This window comes from Cotesia typhae, unplaced genomic scaffold (assembly GCF_013202065.1).
Source record: "Cotesia typhae breed Kobodo isofemale line unplaced genomic scaffold, CoteBio_Ctyphae contig_5, whole genome shotgun sequence".
Lineage (NCBI taxonomy): Eukaryota > Metazoa > Arthropoda > Insecta > Hymenoptera > Braconidae > Cotesia > Cotesia typhae.
The window spans coordinates 4,396,357-4,415,474 of NW_027423757.1; the positions used below are offsets into that span (position 1 = coordinate 4,396,357).

Below are 19,118 nucleotides of genomic sequence, written 5' to 3' on the forward strand. Positions count from 1 at the left end.
TTCACATTTTTAAAATAGTTAAATAGCTTTATTTTAAGATTATTAATAAAATTTATAACTATCAGGTTTAGCGAAGTTTTTTTTTTCTCAAATTATTTATATAAGTAGTTGACAACAATTTTAATAATAAAGTTGTTATTTGTTGAACTGATACCTATTCAGAGAGTAAGTATTTAATAAATTTAAAGCAACTGAGTGTTTAGCAGTAAAATATTAAACAGAATTTATTTTTAATATGATACAAGTTACTGAAAGTTTATTGTATGTACATTATTTATAATCTTAGTAAGTCGTCATCACTATCTGACTGACACATTGTATCTGGGCCATCCAGTAATGCATCTGCTTCAGAGCTTGTACTTATCTAAAATTTCAAATGATTTTACGATGGTAATTTTATTATGAATATCATGCAAAAACAAATAATTTAAAAAATAAATTTTATTTTTATTCATAATTTTAGTATAAAAATTATTGTCATAATACATTGAGTACATATATAGATATAGATTCATGCGTGTACAAGACTACAGATCCCTTTATTAATTTTTAATAGCGATTTAGATATCTGCAATCTGACACTCTTTAAAATACAAATATAATAAGCAATTGTGCATAATACAAACTAAAAATAACACAGAAAAAATTATAAAAGCTAGCTTTGATTATAAAAAAAATAAAAACAAGTACAAATGTTTGAATTTATATAAATTTAAGTCATCTTCAAATCAGCCCTTTTAATTAGTTGTTTCTGAAATAAAAATATAAAAATATAACTAAAAATAGAATAAAAAATAATTTTTTAATACGCTTCGAAATTTTTTGCTTTAAAAGGTTTGAAAACTGCATAATAAAAAAACTAAAAAATATTTTATTTTTTAATTAAAAAACTAAAAAATAATCTCTACATATAAAAAAACTTCAAGCAAAAATTAAAATTTCAGAACGCATTGCAAAAATAAATTTGTTACGTGTACATGTGTAATAAATAAATAAAAAAAATATTCTCACCTTATATACTACATAAACAACACTAGATTTTTTAAACAATAGCGTAATCAATGGTAATATGTATTTAAACCTTACAAAAGCAAAATAGTGTGATGAAAATCATTTCAGTGTGCGCATTCAATATAAATTCATTCCAATAAATTTACCTTCGAATACCGCATCCTTACATCTGACTTCTTTAAAAATCTGCATCGAAGGCAAGATTTTACGCATTCCTGTACTTTGACATTCAAAAAACATACCGCCAAAAAAATACTACTTCCGACCAAAATGGAGATGATTACTATTCCAGTAACTAAAGTGACCGAAAAATTTCCAAAAAAAAAAAATTTAGTCAGGTAGTAATTACTATGTTACTCATAACAAGTAAAGTATTTTCAAGAATACATTACCATAAGAATTCCCTTTGGTATGTTTATCATCAGTCGATGCCTCAACAACTTTCGATGCTAAAGAAGACGATGCTTGATTTATAATATCTGCACTTTGTTTAAAAACTGGTTCTTTAATTTGAGTCTCTTGGTCATAGTTAGATGACTTAACCTGTAAAATATAAAACATAAAATAGATTATTAATTATTTATTTTATGTAAGTTTCTCTTGATTGTAAATTTTATCAAAAAAAAAAAAAATAATCTTGTTAAATCATTAAAAACATGTCCGAATGATTAATCGTTATAAATTTTATCTCATGAATTCTATCGCTAATCATTAAATTATTAATAAACATAGATAGTACTCATACAAATATTACACAAGTATCTATATTAAAGGCTTGAACCTGCTGAGCTAGAAAGTAGTTAGAGTTGCGGATACCATTTACACTAATAACAAAATAAATAATATAAATAAGGTACTATTACACCGTTAACGCTATTATTGAATGACTAAATTAATTATACTTGTTATCAAGTGTCGAAATTTATCAGTCTCTGATATGAATAATTGAAATTAAAATTTTTTTTAATTATTACTCTTAATATAGCAAAAATAATCTAAAAATGTATGATTTATTATGACCAAACAGAGTTCAAGTTCATATAGTACTCAATTATGATTGAATTCCTTATAATGTTTCTTTCACATCGTTCTTTCAGATATTTCTTGAAGTATAGGAGATAATTTTCTTATTGTGTGCATTATACAATAGCACGCACAATAGATATTTAAATGCACTAATGTATTATGCATTTTCGTCTTTTAAATATTTATTTTTGAGACTAGCTGTAACGATTTGATTTAGAATTGAATTATTTTTTTTTTTTTAACATATGCAGGATCTACGAAAATTCACAACCGTAGGACATCATAAAATCATTAGAAACTGGTTTTTAGTGGTCTCCTAGGTGAGAATTAAGGAAGTATACTGTTAACGAAATGTGAATGCCCACGCTTTTAACAAATAATAAAATATGTATTTTTTTTTTATGCATTAAAATTTTTTCTTTCCTTAACTATTTACATTAGACTCCTTTTTTGTCCTTATTTAAATTGAACATATAATTCTAGATAACGTAGGTAGAATATATATTTTACATGTAATTTTAAATAAGTAAATTTTTTTTCTCATTCAAACTTAGATTCATAATTATCTCAAGCATTAAGAAATACGTCTGTTTTAGAAGACTGAAAATAAATTTAGCTTAATTATGCCAAAATTAAAATGTCTATAAAAGTTAATAAATCTCAAATAAAGTGCAACTTTAATTTTACATTCCAGTAAAATAAAATTTTTCTACCGGTAATAAATGCTGCATAAATTTACCCAATTCAAAGACTTTTTTTGTATCCTAAAAAATTAGTTCTAAAGAATTTTTATTTTCTTCAGGCGAAAAATGTTAAGTACATGAATATTTTCTATTAAATTTTCTCACACTAAAATAAAATAAGCATTACTCAAGATTTACTTTCACGAAAAAAAAAAAAATTTTTCTTTCAAAGTGTGAAAAGTTTAAAAATAAATAACAAAAGAAAATTTACTCTTCAGCATCTGGACACCAGATTTTCATAAAACTTTTCCGAAATCTCGCTAATATAAATTCAAGGGCACAAGGGCTTTATCTACTAAATCTAATCCAGGTGTTTGTACGAATTGACAAGACTATCTCAATTGGTTACGCTTTTATAGCGTGTGAAAAGTTGCATAGGAGAAAAACACATGTGAATTAGACAGATATAATTGTTAATAAAAAACAGGATTTGTAGATAGCAACGTAAAGTAAAATACTTATATCAAGTTCAAGTCATAAGCCGCAAGTTTCTTGTCTTAATCTGGCAGATAATGACATAAAAACGGAAAAAGGTGGTAGATCATACATGTATACTTGCAACATGATAACCAATGGTCGTAGGCCTACATGTACATATGTCTGGTGTCAGAAATTGAGGACTCGTACAAGAAAAATTTAACAGACTTTTCTGTAACAGCTCTACAAATGATCCCGACGAAAAATCAACAGATATTTAAAGCCGCCTGACAGGAAGTATAATCTTTTATCAAAACTAATCTTATTAAGTTCCACGCTCTTAAATCCAGACTCCGTAATAGTACATCCATGCTGCTTTTCGTTTTAGTTTATTTTTCATCAATCTCCAGAAGACTTTTACATATTGAATGTATTTTCTATTAACTTGAGAATGCCAAAGTATTTATATATTTGTAAGGTAAAAGACCCAGTTGTTGACACTGACCTAGTTGATTGAAAAATTCTCCGAGATCAACATTAAATTATCTATGAATAAAAAAAATTTAATTGATTTTTCAAAGTACTACTGGATAAAGTGTAATCAATTTTTAAGGTATGTCTCAGAAATCTTTATCACGATTGATGAAAAAAATATTTATTTATAATTTATTGTAAATTATAAATAAACAAATATTCGCAATAAATATTATTCTTTATTCCTCATTCTCTAACTTTTAAAATCAAGTTATTTATGATCAATAATTCGCATAAAATTTTTATTGCACGCTAATAAATATTTTGGAGTAAGCATTAAAATTTCTAAGATTAGCTAAATAAATCCATTGAATTAAAAACATTACAAGCTTAGAGTAAGAATTTTAAATTTATAATTATTTAAAATTATATTATTTCGCATAATGTTGCAGCAGTTAAGCCGGTACAAGATGCCCCCTCTCCATTTATCCGGATCTGTAAATTGTGGGAGAGATGACGACACAGCCAATTCATTAGGCCTACTCTTTCCTTCTTGGTTCTTGCCGGTTAACATTATACTTTCATTTCAGTTTGCGTCAAGTCTCCATATAGTGGACATCATTTCATGAGTTGTTTGTTATTAAATTTTAAACATAGATGTAACAACTTTCTCTTTAACGGAGTGCATATTTTTCAATATTAATTTAATTGCAACTCAGTTTTAAAAAATTCAGTGTTCTGTGAATATAATATTGCGTAAAAATAAGGAAATCAATTCAACAAGTTTGATTACATACTACAATAAAATTATTCTTAAAAGTAAGTAAACATTTAATTAAAGATAAACATGTCATAACAGTGTAAGATTTTAAAATTTTTGCTCTTATCGCCTAATATTTTTACTCGTGAATCACGTGTATGCTTTGTGTGAAATAACTCTTGCTATAGAGACTTGACCGGAAAGTTAATTTTTCTCTGCGATATCACAACTTATGACGTAATTTAAAAACCACTGAGAAACCCAACGTGGTTTTTTAAAAGTACTAATATTATATTATAAATAATTTTTTTTATCAATCGATCACGTATTTATTTTGCCGATACACGCTCTCGTGTTTGCCATTCAGAGAAACTTAGATAATTTTCAAGTAACGTTAAATATTTAACAATTACAACTGTTTGTTGATAAGACGATGCAACTCAATTAAATGTTTTCCTTGTAAACAGTAAAATTTGGAAAACAAACTTGATTCAGTATCAATGACATCCAATATCCGGCAGAGATTATAAATAAAATTGATATTTATAACGAATAAATTAAACTTTTCCTTATCATTACACCGGGACAGGTAAATGAATATTAAATTTATATTAAGGGAAATATACATCTGCTTGGTGATGTGTGATCATATAAAACATAAATTACCGTGAGACGTACTATTAAAAACAATAAAATACTACGTGTTTATATTTTTATCTCTGGAGTAAGTCATCCGAATTGTCTATTTCTCTGGTGGAGAGAAGGCTGATTGATAAACTGCCGGAGCAGTAAGCAATGTAACACTAATCTTTTGTAGTGATATGTAATTGAATTTATTATCCACTTTGTTTTTCTAGGAATGATGATCAATAAAACAAGATTTTTACTGTCGGCAGTAATAATTATTGTATTAACATGTTAATTGCGCTGAAATAAAGTTGTAAAACATGACCTAGTCTTGGTAAATAAATGCGAATAGCGACGATGAGATTTATTAAATTAGAGTAGATTATACAGCATATTTCTATTAAATCTTTGAAATTATATTTGTTTTAAACTCTGATATCTGTTGACTAATATTTTATAGACTTATCGTTTATCAGTTGTAGTTTTCAATTAAAATAAATGGACTTATTGCGCTATAGGAGAAAACAAATCAAAAATATGCTAATCAAAATATCATAAATTTTGATAAAATAAGTTATTGATTAATTTACGGATGTTTTCAATCATTATCCGTTGTTGATTATCAACTTTGACTGTATCGCGACGGAGAACTAGTCTGGTAAGATCGACGTCCTTGACTTGTATGTGAATGTATTATATTTACATGTGGAAAATGAACACATAGTTTTTATATACACGTATACATCTTCTTTTGTACGTGAAATTCATTCAAAACTATAGATTTACAGTTACGGCGTAGAGTATTTGTACTTGTAGTTCGTGCGTAAGCCTTGTATGTACTAGCTGGGAAAAATTATCACTCTCCCACATCTATTTATACCTGATTGTAAGCGTTTAACAACTACATATTTTCGACAAGTATTTAGACAATGAGCGGGATTTTCATCGGGCCCAAACCCGTATGCCGGTGACAGTCGTACCGAGTTTACAATGGTACGTTTTCAGAGAAGCCTAAACGTAGCAATTTTGCTCGATTCTTTAAATGACTAGCTTAAATCTGGCTTATTATTTACTCCATACCTAGGTATTTATGAACGAATATTAATATTTAGCAATTATATTTTATGACTAAAGCTACTTATAAATTGCTTCTTATTTGAAAAGTTTCAATTTTATTTTACAACTTGGAATTTTTTTCATTTACTTAATATAAATTACTTTTTAGTTCATGAGGCAAGAAAAAAAAAGTTTTTTGGGAAAAAATTTTCGCTCATCTAATTTTGCCTGCAGAATTAAAAATATCAGTAATTATCTAATATAAGAAATAATAAGAAAGATAACAGTTTCTATAAACATATTAATTGTTTAATGGAATATCTTAAAATCTTATGAGAAACATGATTAGAGTATTGGCCAAGCAATTTTTTACAATAGACTTGTTTGACTAGAGCTAATTTCCTTCTTATCAAGTATGGAATTAAATTTATTCTGTGAGAAGAAAATGAGATGTTAATGAGTAAATAATGATGCAAAATTAAAAATTTTAAATTATTTCAAGATTATTTAAAATTAAAAATTTGATAACAGCATTAAGCTGTAACCAACGAAGTTACAATAAATTTTAAATGGTTAAACCATAAAAATTGCATTCATAAAGCGTATCTAAAATTTATACCTAGTTTCTGTTTTTTTAAAAATCTATTTTTCAGGATTAAAAAAGTTTCATAACACTGATTCATTTTTGTAGTTGACCCGACTGGAAATTTTGAAAAAGTATTAAAAATAAATAAAAAAGTAAATTAAAAAAAAAATTTTTTTTTCACCATAGCTATGTATGATTGCATGGATAAATAATTAAAAAACATTAGCTAATGAATAGTGTTGTTTTTGTTATCAACAAAAGGTGATCTGTTTTTTTTTTTTTTTTTTTTTTTTTTTCAAAATTAAAATTTCAAAAAAATTTCCTCTTAAATCGCCAATTTCTTGCCTCCTGGACTGCTGGATTATTTATTTTTGGATCACGGACGGAAACGAGATAAATACAGGATATGATAAACATAGAAAATTATCATGAGTTTTTGTACTTTGAACCTTACATATAAACCGTAGCAATAGTGCATATTCATAAATATAAGTGAGTTTTTCTTTTGAATAAATTAGACTCTAATCCTCTGTCCCCTTTTAAGATTCTTGGAATAACATCCTTTTAACCTGTTAAATTTTTAAATATGATAATTTGTTCAATCTATTACCCAAGTCCCAAAATTTTTTCTGTCTACTTGAAATAACGCCGTAGTTTCTATTCTTAACATTCTTAATAGTTAGGAAATAGAATTTTACCCGTGGGTTAGAATAATATAAATACTTATTTTTAAATATTTAGTAAAAAATAAATTTCTACGAAATGAAGTGTGGAATCATCATAACTTTTATTATCAAAATCTTTGTTTATTTTTTTTTACTATTTGAAGTAAAAATAAATATGAAAAATAATATTATTTATCGTATGCTCGTTAGATTAGATTAATTTGTTTACACATGTTATTATAAAGTCTATTCAATTGTTTATCGACACCCTTTCTAATAAATTTTTCTATGTTTTTCAGAATCCAAAGATGAATTGGCTTCAATGGTATCTAGCGTTCAACATCTTATTACTATCTTGGGCTATCGATTGTCCCAAAGGTAACTTTTGCGGACAATGTGAATCTCATCCATTCAGGGCGTACGAAATCACTTGCAAAGCAGAAGAACATCCAAAGTTTATAGTACAATACAAACCCAGAAGCCATTTAATTATTAATTGTTTGGGCTCAAACAATTGGACTTATTTTGACCTTGGTTCAGTTCAACAAGTTAAGCCGGTTGAATATTTGAAATTCGAAAACTGCGTTTTCTCTGACCAAGTCAATCTTGGACAGATTGTAAAAAATATATTCAATGATACTGCGGAAGAATTGAGTTTTGAGGCATGTACGAATTTATCGTCAGTATTAACTCGAGAGGGCTTAAAAGATTTCAAGAAGCTCAGAAGTCTTGATCTGCAAGGGAACAGTCTATCAAATTTAACTAGTGAACCATTCAAGGAACTTCCCAATCTCACGGTGTTAAATTTTGCTATGAACAAATTGAAAGAATTACCACCAAAATTTTTAAACATTCCGAGTCTTAGAAAAATTGAACTCGGTTGGAATAATTTGGAAGTAATTAAACGATCGAACTTTGAAAATCTTGGACATCTCGTTTTTTTAAATTTATGGAAGAACGATATTATCGAAATTAAAGCAAATGCTTTCGACAACATTCGTGATCTTCAATCAATTGATTTACATGGCAACAAATTGACAAGTATACCACAGGGTATTTTTTCAAAGTTATCAAAACTCAAAACGATTAATTTGTCTTTAAATAATTTCACCAATGACTCATTCCCAGAAGATTTGTTCCGTTACAACAACATGCTGGAAACTTTAACAATGACTAGTAATCATCGTAATATTACAACTCTACCAAGTGGATTCTTGAGTAATTTAACAAGCTTAAGAACAATAAATATGGAAAATAATGGATTCCATCAAATACCAGAAGATTTGCTCTGGGGAACAAGAAGCCTTGAAACTTTAAAATTGCAAGATAATTATATTTCAACAATACCACAATATTTCTTCAGAGATTCAAAAAATTTGAAGCTTTTAGACATGAGCGAAAATACAATTGATCATCTACCGGATGATATTTTTAAATCGTTGCGGCAACTTACAAATTTAAATTTAGCCAAAAATCAGATTAAATTTTTAAGCTCGTAAGTAATATTTTGATCATTGAAATTCACATGTCATATCTATCAATATTTTGTCTCGTCTTTAAAACATATTATTTGATTACATTAATTGTTTTTGTCTTTTTTTAGAAATCACCTAACTGGATTGTCATCACTCGAAACTTTGAATATGGAACGAAATAATATGATTCAAATCGATGGGCATGCATTCAAGGACTTGGAAAAATTAAAAGTTGCATTATTCTCTTACAATGAACTCAATTTGACAAACAAAGGCTTGATAGATGAATATGGTTATCGATCACCATTCCATAAATGTGTGTCTACGATAGAAGAGATATATGTCGATCATAATAACATAGTAGATATGTTTCAAGACTGGACTGAAATGACCCATTTGAAGATATTAAATGTGTCTCATAACAAAATATTTTATTTACACGTAAGTTATAAATTCAATTTTTCATACAACACATAACTGAAGGTATATTGATGAAATAATTTAATTAAATCATTTTTTCATTTTTGTTTCAGGCAAGAGATTTGACATTATCGTCTATAAAAGCTGAAGTAGATTTGACATTCAATATGATTGAGTCTATCAATATGTATAGAAACGTCTACGAAAAATTAATAGAAAATTACCCTCATGATGCAGTAATAAACATCGGCAATAATCCACTCAAATGTGACTGTCAAATATATGATCTTCTTCAATATTTAGAAGGAGAACTTCCTTATCTACATAACAGGTTTCATTTGAAAGCAGAAGATTTAAAATGCCAATCCCCAGTAGAAATGAAAAGTCTTGTAGTTAAAGACCTGAAATCTAAGGACTTGACTTGTGTGTATCATGATTCAGGAGACATCGGTAATTTATGTCCAAGTCCGTGTAGCTGCAAAGTAAGACCATCAAATAAAGCTTTCATAGTTGATTGTTCATACCGCGGATTGAGAGAAGCTCCACAACCCTTTACTAATCCAGGTAATCATGTTGAAATGGATTTAGCAGGAAATTATTTAAGAACAATGCCTTCATTAAAACAACAAGGATATGAAAATATCACAATTCTACGCTTAAACAACAACAATATCAGCAGAATTGACCCTGATAATTTATCAGATTCATTAGAAGAATTATATTTGGATAACAATAACATGACTGAGTTGGACAGTCAAGTTTTGAATGTGCTGAAAAATTCAACGAATATTAATCATCTTACTTTAAACGACAACGCATGGAGATGTGATTGTGAGACTCGTAATTTATTTGAATTCATTCAACATAAAAGAGTAAAGATACCAGAGTTACAAAACGTCATTTGCGATGGAACCAATATACCAATCTTTTCAGCAATATTAGACGAATTTTGCCCATTTGATCTGTACTGGGTAATTGGAATTTGTGTCGGCATTGCTCTATTTGGAATCCTTATTGGAGGAATCTCAGCATTGTACTATCGCTATCAACATGAAATAAAAGTTTGGCTATACGCCCATCAGTGGTGTCTCTGGTTTGTCACCGAATTCGAGCTTGACAAGGACAAAACCTATGACGCATTTATAAGCTTTTCTCACAAAGATGAAGAGTTTATAGTGAAAGAATTAGTTTCAAAACTTGAACAAGGACCGAAACCATTCAAAATATGCGTGCATTATCGTGACTGGGTGGTCGGTGAATGGATTCCGCAACAAATTGCACGATCGGTTGACGAATCACGGCGAACAATCGTTGTTCTCTCACCAAATTTCTTGGAAAGTATATGGGGTAAAATGGAATTCCGTACAGCCCACAATCAAGCTCTTAGTGACGGTCGAGCTAGAGTTATTATTATTCTGTACGGCGACATTAAACCTTCTGACATCACTGATCCTGAACTCAAAGCTTATCTTAATATGAACACCTACGTCCAGTGGGGTGATCCATGGTTCTGGGACAAACTCAGATATGCTCTTCCCCACTCCAAAGATATAAAGCAAAAAAAGAGCAATGTTTTTGAAAACCACCAGCCCACTTTGCAAATAGTAAATGAAAAAACAAATGGATCGATACCACAGCCAACAGCTCCAAGCTTAAACAAAACCATCACAGATGTTTAAACTATAATGTATAAAGTGACAAGTTACGTGTACAAATTCAATCTAGTCAAGAACATTCGAAATTTTATCGATAGAATTCTGATGGCTAACTACATAAATTTTTTATATTTTCTCTTTTATTTCAATTGTTGACGATATTGTTAGACCAATGTTTTGACTTAATAACTCAATTTGTAGTTAATTTTAAGCTTATATTAAGCTCGTTTAATTAAAATTAGCGTCATTAATACCATTTGTAAAATAAACGACATTTTCCATTTTCATTTTATGAATTTATCGTATGTTACCGATTTTATGTTTAAACATAATTGTAATTTTTATTTTTATTTGTAAGTAGTACTAAGGTTTACCTTAAAATATTTTGATTCTGAGTGATATATAAATATAATGTTTATATTTTGCCATATTTTTGTAATTGTATAATAATTTTATTGTAAGATCACGAGAAATAATAAAATAAGTAAAAAATAATTTTGTCATACCTTTTTTTCACACGCTAATGATGTATTCCATTGAATCACCAAATGACATGTACTTTCTTCAGCTACTATAGGCACAGCTTCGGAACCTTCTGGTGAACAACGAAACGCAATTATTGTGAAACGACTTCTGTTTCCTTGACACGACGATCCATCCGTATAATTCAGATATAAACCTCCAACAGTTGAAATTAATTTAGAATTAGCTTTTCCACCGACTATTCGATTATGCGCTGAACAAACGCCTAAAAAAATTTTGTTTCATTTTTATGAATATAAAGATTAATAAAATTAACGACAAGATTTAAAAGCTTACCAGCCGAATCATCGTTTCCTTTTTTACAAAAATTTGTTAACAAAGGTCCACATACACTGAATTTGTACTCATCGTTAACTGAACTTACAATATAGTCTTCTCCTTTTAATGAATCTAAGTTATATCTGCATAATAAAGTTTTTAATTAATTTTTGGTTCAAATTTTTATAAATATTATAGTTAAAACAGTACTCGTAATCAGTGATTGGATTCATAAATTTACAGGAGGCCGATGTCTTTTGTTTGTATTCTTCGGCTTTTTTGTTGTCACAAGCAGCAATTGTTTTCCATATAATATTATAATGACAATCATCTTTCAATTGTCCAAGCGCTGGTTGAGTTTCCTGTTAAAAAAAAAAAAAAATTCAATCAGTAAATAATATCAGTATATAATATTTGTAACAAGTGAATAGAAATAAAAGTAATTTAATTACGTAAGCTTTAAAATCACAAACAAAAGAAATTGTAGTTTCACTGTGAGTCATGTCTGCACAAAGCGCACCAGTACTATATGTTAAAGTAACACTACCATTTACAATTTTCGGTGATGCTACATCTCCAATACTTGAATAACTAAAATAAAAATTAATAATTACATGATTTAGGAAAAAATTAAATTAGAGTTAAAAATGAATTACTCAACGTACGTTGTTGAATTTGTACTATTTCTTAAACATGCTGCTGAGAATGGACAAACTACTCCACTTCCAAATACGACTGTATGACAAACATTTAAAATTATTGATGATTTATTATCTATATGGACAATATAGTTATCTGACGTTTTTTTTAAACTTCCTAAATCATAAAATATTTTAGTTTTTTCATCGGTCACTTTACAATCAACTGAATGTTCAGACGCTTCGAAATTAACTCCACAAGCTAGCTTTGTTTTCCAAACAGCAATAAAATTGCAGTGTTTTTGCTCCTATTAACAAAGTTTATGTTATCAAAATTAATTTAATTTTTTTATATGCGGAGTATCATTATATCGTGCAAAAAGTTTTACTTACATAAGGCAAGAGTTCAGGATATGAGTATTCAGCTTGGGAATCACATATCATTATCACATTAAAAGTATAATAAACTTTATCTCCACATTTTTCTCCGACATAGCTAAATGAAATTCTTCCATCTTCATGTTGAACCTCAGGTACTTTTCCTGCAAAAAAAAAAAAAAAATTTAAACAGTACGTCTAAAAAAGAAACTATTTCTTTTCTAAATGTATTAAAATTTTAATATGAATAAATTATTTCAAACCTAATACTATTTCTTCGTTCCCTCGAATAAGACATCCTGCTACGCCGCTGGCTTCATTGCAAGTTTTCTTCAGTGGTTTACATAATTGAAATTTGATCGTTTCATTCGTACTTTGATGATTAAGAATGTAATCTTGATTAACTTCGGAGAGTTTTCTAAAGTCAAATTTCAACGCGTGAACTCCTAAGTCAATTTCACAATAGCTAGGTGGTATGACTTGCTGTAAATAATTAAAATAATCAATTTAAAACATCGATAAAAAAAAGTTCATAGGAATAAAGGTAACAAGAATATAAGAAAAAAACACAAAGTAAGTTTTAAAAGAAACATATATGATTCACGATGACAGCCGGCAAATCACGAAGCAGCAAAATCATAAAAATATCAAAGTCATAAATATATTCGATAACATAATTCTCAATAAGGCACGTAGTAGATTTACATCTATGTATATCCAATTACCTTATTACACACTCCAAAGTAACATTCGCTAGCTAACAATACAAGTATTATTAAACGACCCATCATTTATTAATAATTAATATTTGTTGAAAATTATCTATTTTCTTCGATCATTAGTAAATAAATCAATTTTTTAATATTCCACATATCATGTAAAAAGATTAAATTTGAACTATACAATGAGAATTTATAAATGTATTGCACTACATTCTCACTACACATCAAAACAAAATTAAATATTACATCATTTATTCATTAATTGATGAAATAAAAATATTTTTTTTTTTTTTTGACCAATAATAATAAACACTATTTTTTAACTTTACACCGATTTATACATGTATACACATATGAGAATTTACATAGTTGCAATAATAAGCGACTGCATACGCGGTACTTATGTACACACTTATATCGATGTTACTGTTTTGTTTTAATAATCGATACGAAAGTAGAGTTTCGCGCGCAAACGCTTGACATCCATTTTTAAAATTACATTTCCTGTATGGAGGGTAGAGGTAATTTTCTGCCTGAAGTGAGTCAAGCTATACTTAGGTATAATCGCCGCTTATTTTCTATACTTTTACGCTGTATGTTTCCGTTTGTACACGAATGATCTGATCAGCTGCCATTTTGTAGATTAGCTCTGTGGAAATTGTGGAGTTACAACCATTTATCAGTGTTATTTAATAATAAAAATAAGTTTATTAATTACTCATTTTATATAGAGTGGGACTCTACAGCAGAGGTATGACATTTACTATTTTTTATTTTGACAATTATTTAGAATTTATTTTTTGATTAAATAATGAAATATAAATATTTGTGGGTTAGCGTCTATGTGATGCGGCAATTCATGATTTCATCGTATTTTTCATAATTTTTAAAGGTATTAATTGCGTATTTAAATTTTTTTAATCCTGACGTTAATATTTTAAAAGCCAATACATATATTAAACATTTATATAACATTGTGAACATATATTTATTTTATGACATTAAAGTTAGCAGTCACTTGCTTATTTTTTAGTTTTTTTTTTAACAAATAAATTTGTTCCGAAAAATTATTTTTAAAAAATTGCATTTTTTATTTTTTTAAATTTCTACATCTCAATTTTTTTTTTTTTCTAATTTTTTTGCCATAATTTGTTACAAAAATTCTTAAAATTATCAAATATCTGCTAAATTAATTTTCATATTTATTTTAATATTACAGAATTTGCTAATAAAAATGTCGAATGGCAATGGAGATCATGAGGAGGAAGGTTACGTGGTGAAATTGCGTGGTTTACCTTGGTCGACGACTGTGGATGAAATTTTAAAGTTCTTCAGTGATTGTCGAATCTCCCATGATAAAGCTGGTATACACATGACTATGTCACGGGAAGGACGTCCAAGTGGTGAAGCTTACATTGAGATGGAGAGCGAAGAGGATATTGAAAAGGCTTGTAAACGTGACCGGGATCATATGGGACATCGTTATATCGAAGGTACTTACAACTTGATTAAACTTTAATAGAAATTTTAAAGTTATTTAATTTAAAAATTTACCTCTTTGCTGTGTTATTTTAGTATTTAAAGTTAGACGAAGCGAAATGGAGTGGGTCGTCAAAAGAAGTGGTTTGAATTTAGAAAATGCCATGGATGATGGCTGTGTTAGACTACGGGGATTACCTTTTGGTTGCTCAAAAGAGGAAATAGCACAATTTTTCTCGGGTATGATAACAACTAATATATTTTTATATTATTTTAATCATACTCTGTTTTTTGAACCCATTTTAAAATTGACCTTGTTTGAAGTCATTACTATTTTAAAAATTAAAATTTTAAATACATCATACTTCTATAAAGTACTTTTTGATATATATTTTTTGGTTTAATAGTTTAAAAAATCAATTTCTCATGCTGAAAATTGAGAAATAAAATAAAAAATTTTTTATAATTGTAAATATAGTGTCTATTGTAAACAGCATGACTGCTTTTGACAATTGACTAATGCCTAAATTTAAAAACTAAAAACAGTTACAATATTATTGAACTGGTTTTAAAATGCTGTTTCTTTGTGTTGTCTCTAATTACATTATTATCATTTTATTTATTTTTATTTAAACTTACGTACTGATATGAAGAGGACAGCATGAGTTAAAAAAAAAAAATAATAAAAGATTTCTCATATTAAAGGAACTCTCAGCAATGAACAAATTCAATAATAATAATAATAATAGATAATTGAAAAATAATTAAATATTGGGTTTCCATTAATTGATATTATAATCAACATGCAATGATGGGTTAATTCGCTACAATATGGTTGTTTGATTATGTGTGGGTCAGGGTTGGAGATATTGCCGAACGGAATTTTGCTACCAACAGACAGCTACACGGGCCGCAGTACTGGGGAGGCTTACGTTCAATTTGTTAACAAAGATGTCGCGGAAAGGGCTCTACAGAAACACAAGGAAAAGATAGGACACAGGTGGGGCACTGATGCTAGAATGGGTTTGGGTATTCATTTATGATTTATCAATAAAAGTATTTTTATTAATTTAATATCTTGATATGGTACAGGTAGGCATAATTATTTATTTCATAAAACCGTCGGTTTAATAAACCCTTGGGTTTAAATTATTATTATCAATAAAGGTAAAGGTACGCTAAGAAAAACCCTCCTCCACTTGCTATTTTTTTTTATGTATTATAAAATAAGCTATTTAAAAAAAAATATACATATATATACTTACAATGTATATCAATACATGTATTTATATATATCGATCGAAAAAAGTCTTGTGTTGAGATGACAGAAAAAAAAGTAAGGATAATCACAATGAATGATAAAATGTAAGCTAAAGTACTGTTGGCCCGACTGAAACCTCTGGGTGGGTGCCGGGCGGGTGGTACCCCCTTACATCGTCATCAAACCCCATGGGAGGTGGGTTATAAACTATCCAAAGGCTTTACTTATTATTATATTACTTGTTATCTTCGTGGATAGGTGGATACTACCGAGGTAGTAGACACCATTAATATTTTGAATTATTACTTCAACGTCACACTTGCTCGTTCAACATAAACGTTGTAGTATTTTTGATGATTTATAATTGTAATTGGAAATGATCCACAATATCAAGTTTAATGCTCATTGATTGTATAAATACAAAATTAAATATGTTCATTTTTATGTTGAATGTGCACTTGTTTTAATTTTTTCTCATTAATATTAATAGACTTGCTGTATGTAGATTCGTTGTGGATTTATTTGTTGTTACTTGTTACTTATTATAATTGGCAGTAACATATTTCATTAATCATTTTAATTAGTAATAAATATTAAATTTATATTTATATAATTAATGTTAATGAAATTTCGTAATATAAATTTTAAAAAACGTACGAAAAGTCTAATTTAAATTTTTAGTAAGCTAACAAACACTTATTTATGAGAATTATATTTTAACAGGTACATAGAAATATTCCGAAGCAGTTTATCTGAATTGCGAGCAAGTTTTGGACCTAAAATGCGAGGTTCAATGGGTGGATTCAATCAACGGCCGGCACCTTATGATCAACGAGATCGATTTGGCGGAATGAACCGCTTTAACAATAATAGAAACGCCCGAAACAGAGGTAACTTCTGTTCTTATTAATATATTTTAATTAAATCTGTTTAAATCAATTTTGATTTAATGTTTCTTTTAGTTTAATATGAATATTCGTATTTAAATTCATTTATTTTACAATATTTTTTATTCTCAGACTTTGACAATGGTCCGTGGGGAAATACAAACAACTTTGGATCACGCGGTGGCGGCGGTAGCGGTAGCGGTGGCGGTGGTAATGTTGGTGGCGGCAGTGGCGGTGGTGGCGGCGGCGGTATGGTTATGAGAAACAACATGGACATGAAGGGTGGAAATTATCGCGGTAATAATGACAATTGGAGCGGAAATACCGGTATGCATTGCATACACATGCGTGGATTACCTTTTAGAGCTACAGAGCAAGATATTGCAGACGTAAGTTATATTTATCTTCTTGTTTATTTATTTGTGATTTAAACATTTGATAAAATTTTTAATTTTCATATTTAAACTTTCAGTTTTTCCGACCGATTAATCCTATAAATATTCGCATCATCTTGGAAAACAATGGCCGTGCATCAGGTGAAGCTGACGTCGAATTTGCAACTCATGAAGAAGCTGTCAAGGCTATGGGAAAAGTATTGATAAAAAAATTTTCTTCTTTTAATCTATTAGTAATTTTGATTAAAATGAATACTAATGACGTTTTATTTGTCTAGGACAAAAGTCATATGTCACATAGATATATTGAATTATTTTTAAATTCAACTAGCGGATCAAGTGGTGGAATGTCTTTGAGTGGGATTGGCAATTTCTGTGGAGGTATTATTTTATTTTTCATCAAGTACTTCTATTATGTTATTATGATCGAAATTATTTTATGATTTTTTTTTCTTTTATGCAGGTTTAGGAAACAATTTTAGATCTGGATATTCTCCTAATAATCGTGGTTACAACAATCAACTTGGTGGTGGAAATAATTACAATAATTTCTGAAATTGAAATTTTTAAACTGACAAGAAAAAATTGAGAAATTTTTTCAATTAATTATCTAGAAGTTAAGTAATTTGTTAAAAATTAATATTTAACAAAAAAGCAACAATCAAGGTATCCATTTTAATATAAAATTTGTATTAATAATTCCTGTAATTTAAGAAAATATCTTCATTTGTTGATGATAAATCAACTTTCATTTATATAAATAGTGACAAAAAAAGCGAAATATATTTCTGTAATACATTGCGAATTATCTTGATGACATGCGTTACATGAATTTAAAATATAAGGAAAAAAACTGATGAGTAGATTTTAAATAAGCTTGAGTAATTAGCATATAATATAATTGTAACAATGATATCAAAAATAATCTCAGGCTTAATAAATTTTTGATAGTACATTAATAATAATTATTATTATTAAAAAAATATTTGTATTATAATTAAAGTAATTGAAATATAACTCATAGAAATAATCTAGAATTTTTTGCAGTTTACAATTCAAAGTTATCAATTACTGATTAAATCATGAAAATTTAGACACGCCTCTTTTATAGTTAGATATTAAAAGTAAACAAAGTAATTGGATTTATTAATCGGGTACATTAATTACTCGAGGGTAAATTCATATAAATATTTTATATAAAATAAAATAAACAATAAATAATTTGACGTACTAGTCTGTTGATTGCCGATATTTTTTCTTATGATTAAGTCTATACAAAATACATAACATTGCTTATTGTATAATTAAAGAACGTGATAATAAAAAAAATAGTGATACTTAAAAATTGTTGTCATTGAATACTTTGATACTTTTCTATTAGTGATAATTATGATAAATATATGTATTAATTGTTAATTTATTATAAGTTGTAAGAGTATTACTGAACATTAATTACACTCGACCTTCATATAAGACTGGAAGAACTGAACTGATAAATGTGGAATGAATATGTTAATGTGTACGAGAAGGGGAATTATATACTTAACAAACAAATACAAAACAACATGAATGCAGTTTTTTTTTGTTTTTTATTTTCATACTTTAGTAAGAAGAGTCTACAGTCTAATATAAAGTACTTATA

General features: G+C 28.0%; 3 protein-coding genes across 5 annotated transcripts; 2 read left to right on the plus strand and 1 right to left on the minus strand.

Annotated features, from left to right (window-relative positions):
- Positions 1 to 198: 198 nt before the first annotated feature.
- Positions 199 to 13,910, minus strand: Lerp (lysosomal enzyme receptor protein). 3 transcript variants are annotated; one of them, XM_074248145.1, is made up of 11 exons: positions 13,458 to 13,910; positions 12,996 to 13,215; positions 12,748 to 12,896; positions 12,382 to 12,662; positions 12,169 to 12,307; positions 11,927 to 12,078; positions 11,735 to 11,859; positions 11,422 to 11,663; positions 1,404 to 1,554; positions 1,158 to 1,306; positions 199 to 364 (listed from the first exon to the last, which is right to left on the minus strand). In XM_074248145.1, the coding sequence occupies exons 1-11, from the start codon at positions 13,521 to 13,523 to the stop codon at positions 275 to 277; spliced, it is 1,764 nt and encodes a 587-aa protein (XP_074104246.1). In that variant the 5' UTR covers positions 13,524 to 13,910; the 3' UTR covers positions 199 to 274. The 3 variants fall into 3 exon arrangements, with proteins under 3 accessions (XP_074104246.1, XP_074104247.1, XP_074104248.1); XM_074248146.1 differs by lacking the exon at positions 199 to 364 and adding an exon at positions 384 to 751 and having other exon boundaries at positions 13,458 to 13,909; XM_074248147.1 differs by lacking the exon at positions 199 to 364 and adding an exon at positions 1,012 to 1,081 and having other exon boundaries at positions 13,458 to 13,909.
- On the plus strand, positions 4,253 to 11,410 carry Tl (toll like receptor). Its single transcript, XM_074248138.1, has 4 exons — positions 4,253 to 4,490; positions 7,665 to 8,860; positions 8,969 to 9,281; positions 9,374 to 11,410. The coding sequence occupies exons 2-4, from the start codon at positions 7,674 to 7,676 to the stop codon at positions 10,937 to 10,939; spliced, it is 3,066 nt and encodes a 1,021-aa protein (XP_074104239.1). The 5' UTR covers positions 4,253 to 4,490; positions 7,665 to 7,673; the 3' UTR covers positions 10,940 to 11,410.
- Positions 13,911 to 14,047: 137 nt separating the features above from the next.
- Glo (heterogeneous nuclear ribonucleoprotein glorund) lies at positions 14,048 to 18,821 on the plus strand. The gene is made up of 9 exons (XM_074247799.1): positions 14,048 to 14,205; positions 14,674 to 14,947; positions 15,030 to 15,173; positions 15,792 to 15,933; positions 16,918 to 17,084; positions 17,214 to 17,470; positions 17,554 to 17,673; positions 17,755 to 17,857; positions 17,940 to 18,821. Exons 2-9 carry the CDS (start codon positions 14,689 to 14,691, stop codon positions 18,029 to 18,031), a joined length of 1,284 nt encoding a protein of 427 aa, XP_074103900.1. The 5' UTR covers positions 14,048 to 14,205; positions 14,674 to 14,688; the 3' UTR covers positions 18,032 to 18,821.
- The last annotated feature ends 297 nt before the right edge of the window (positions 18,822 to 19,118 follow it).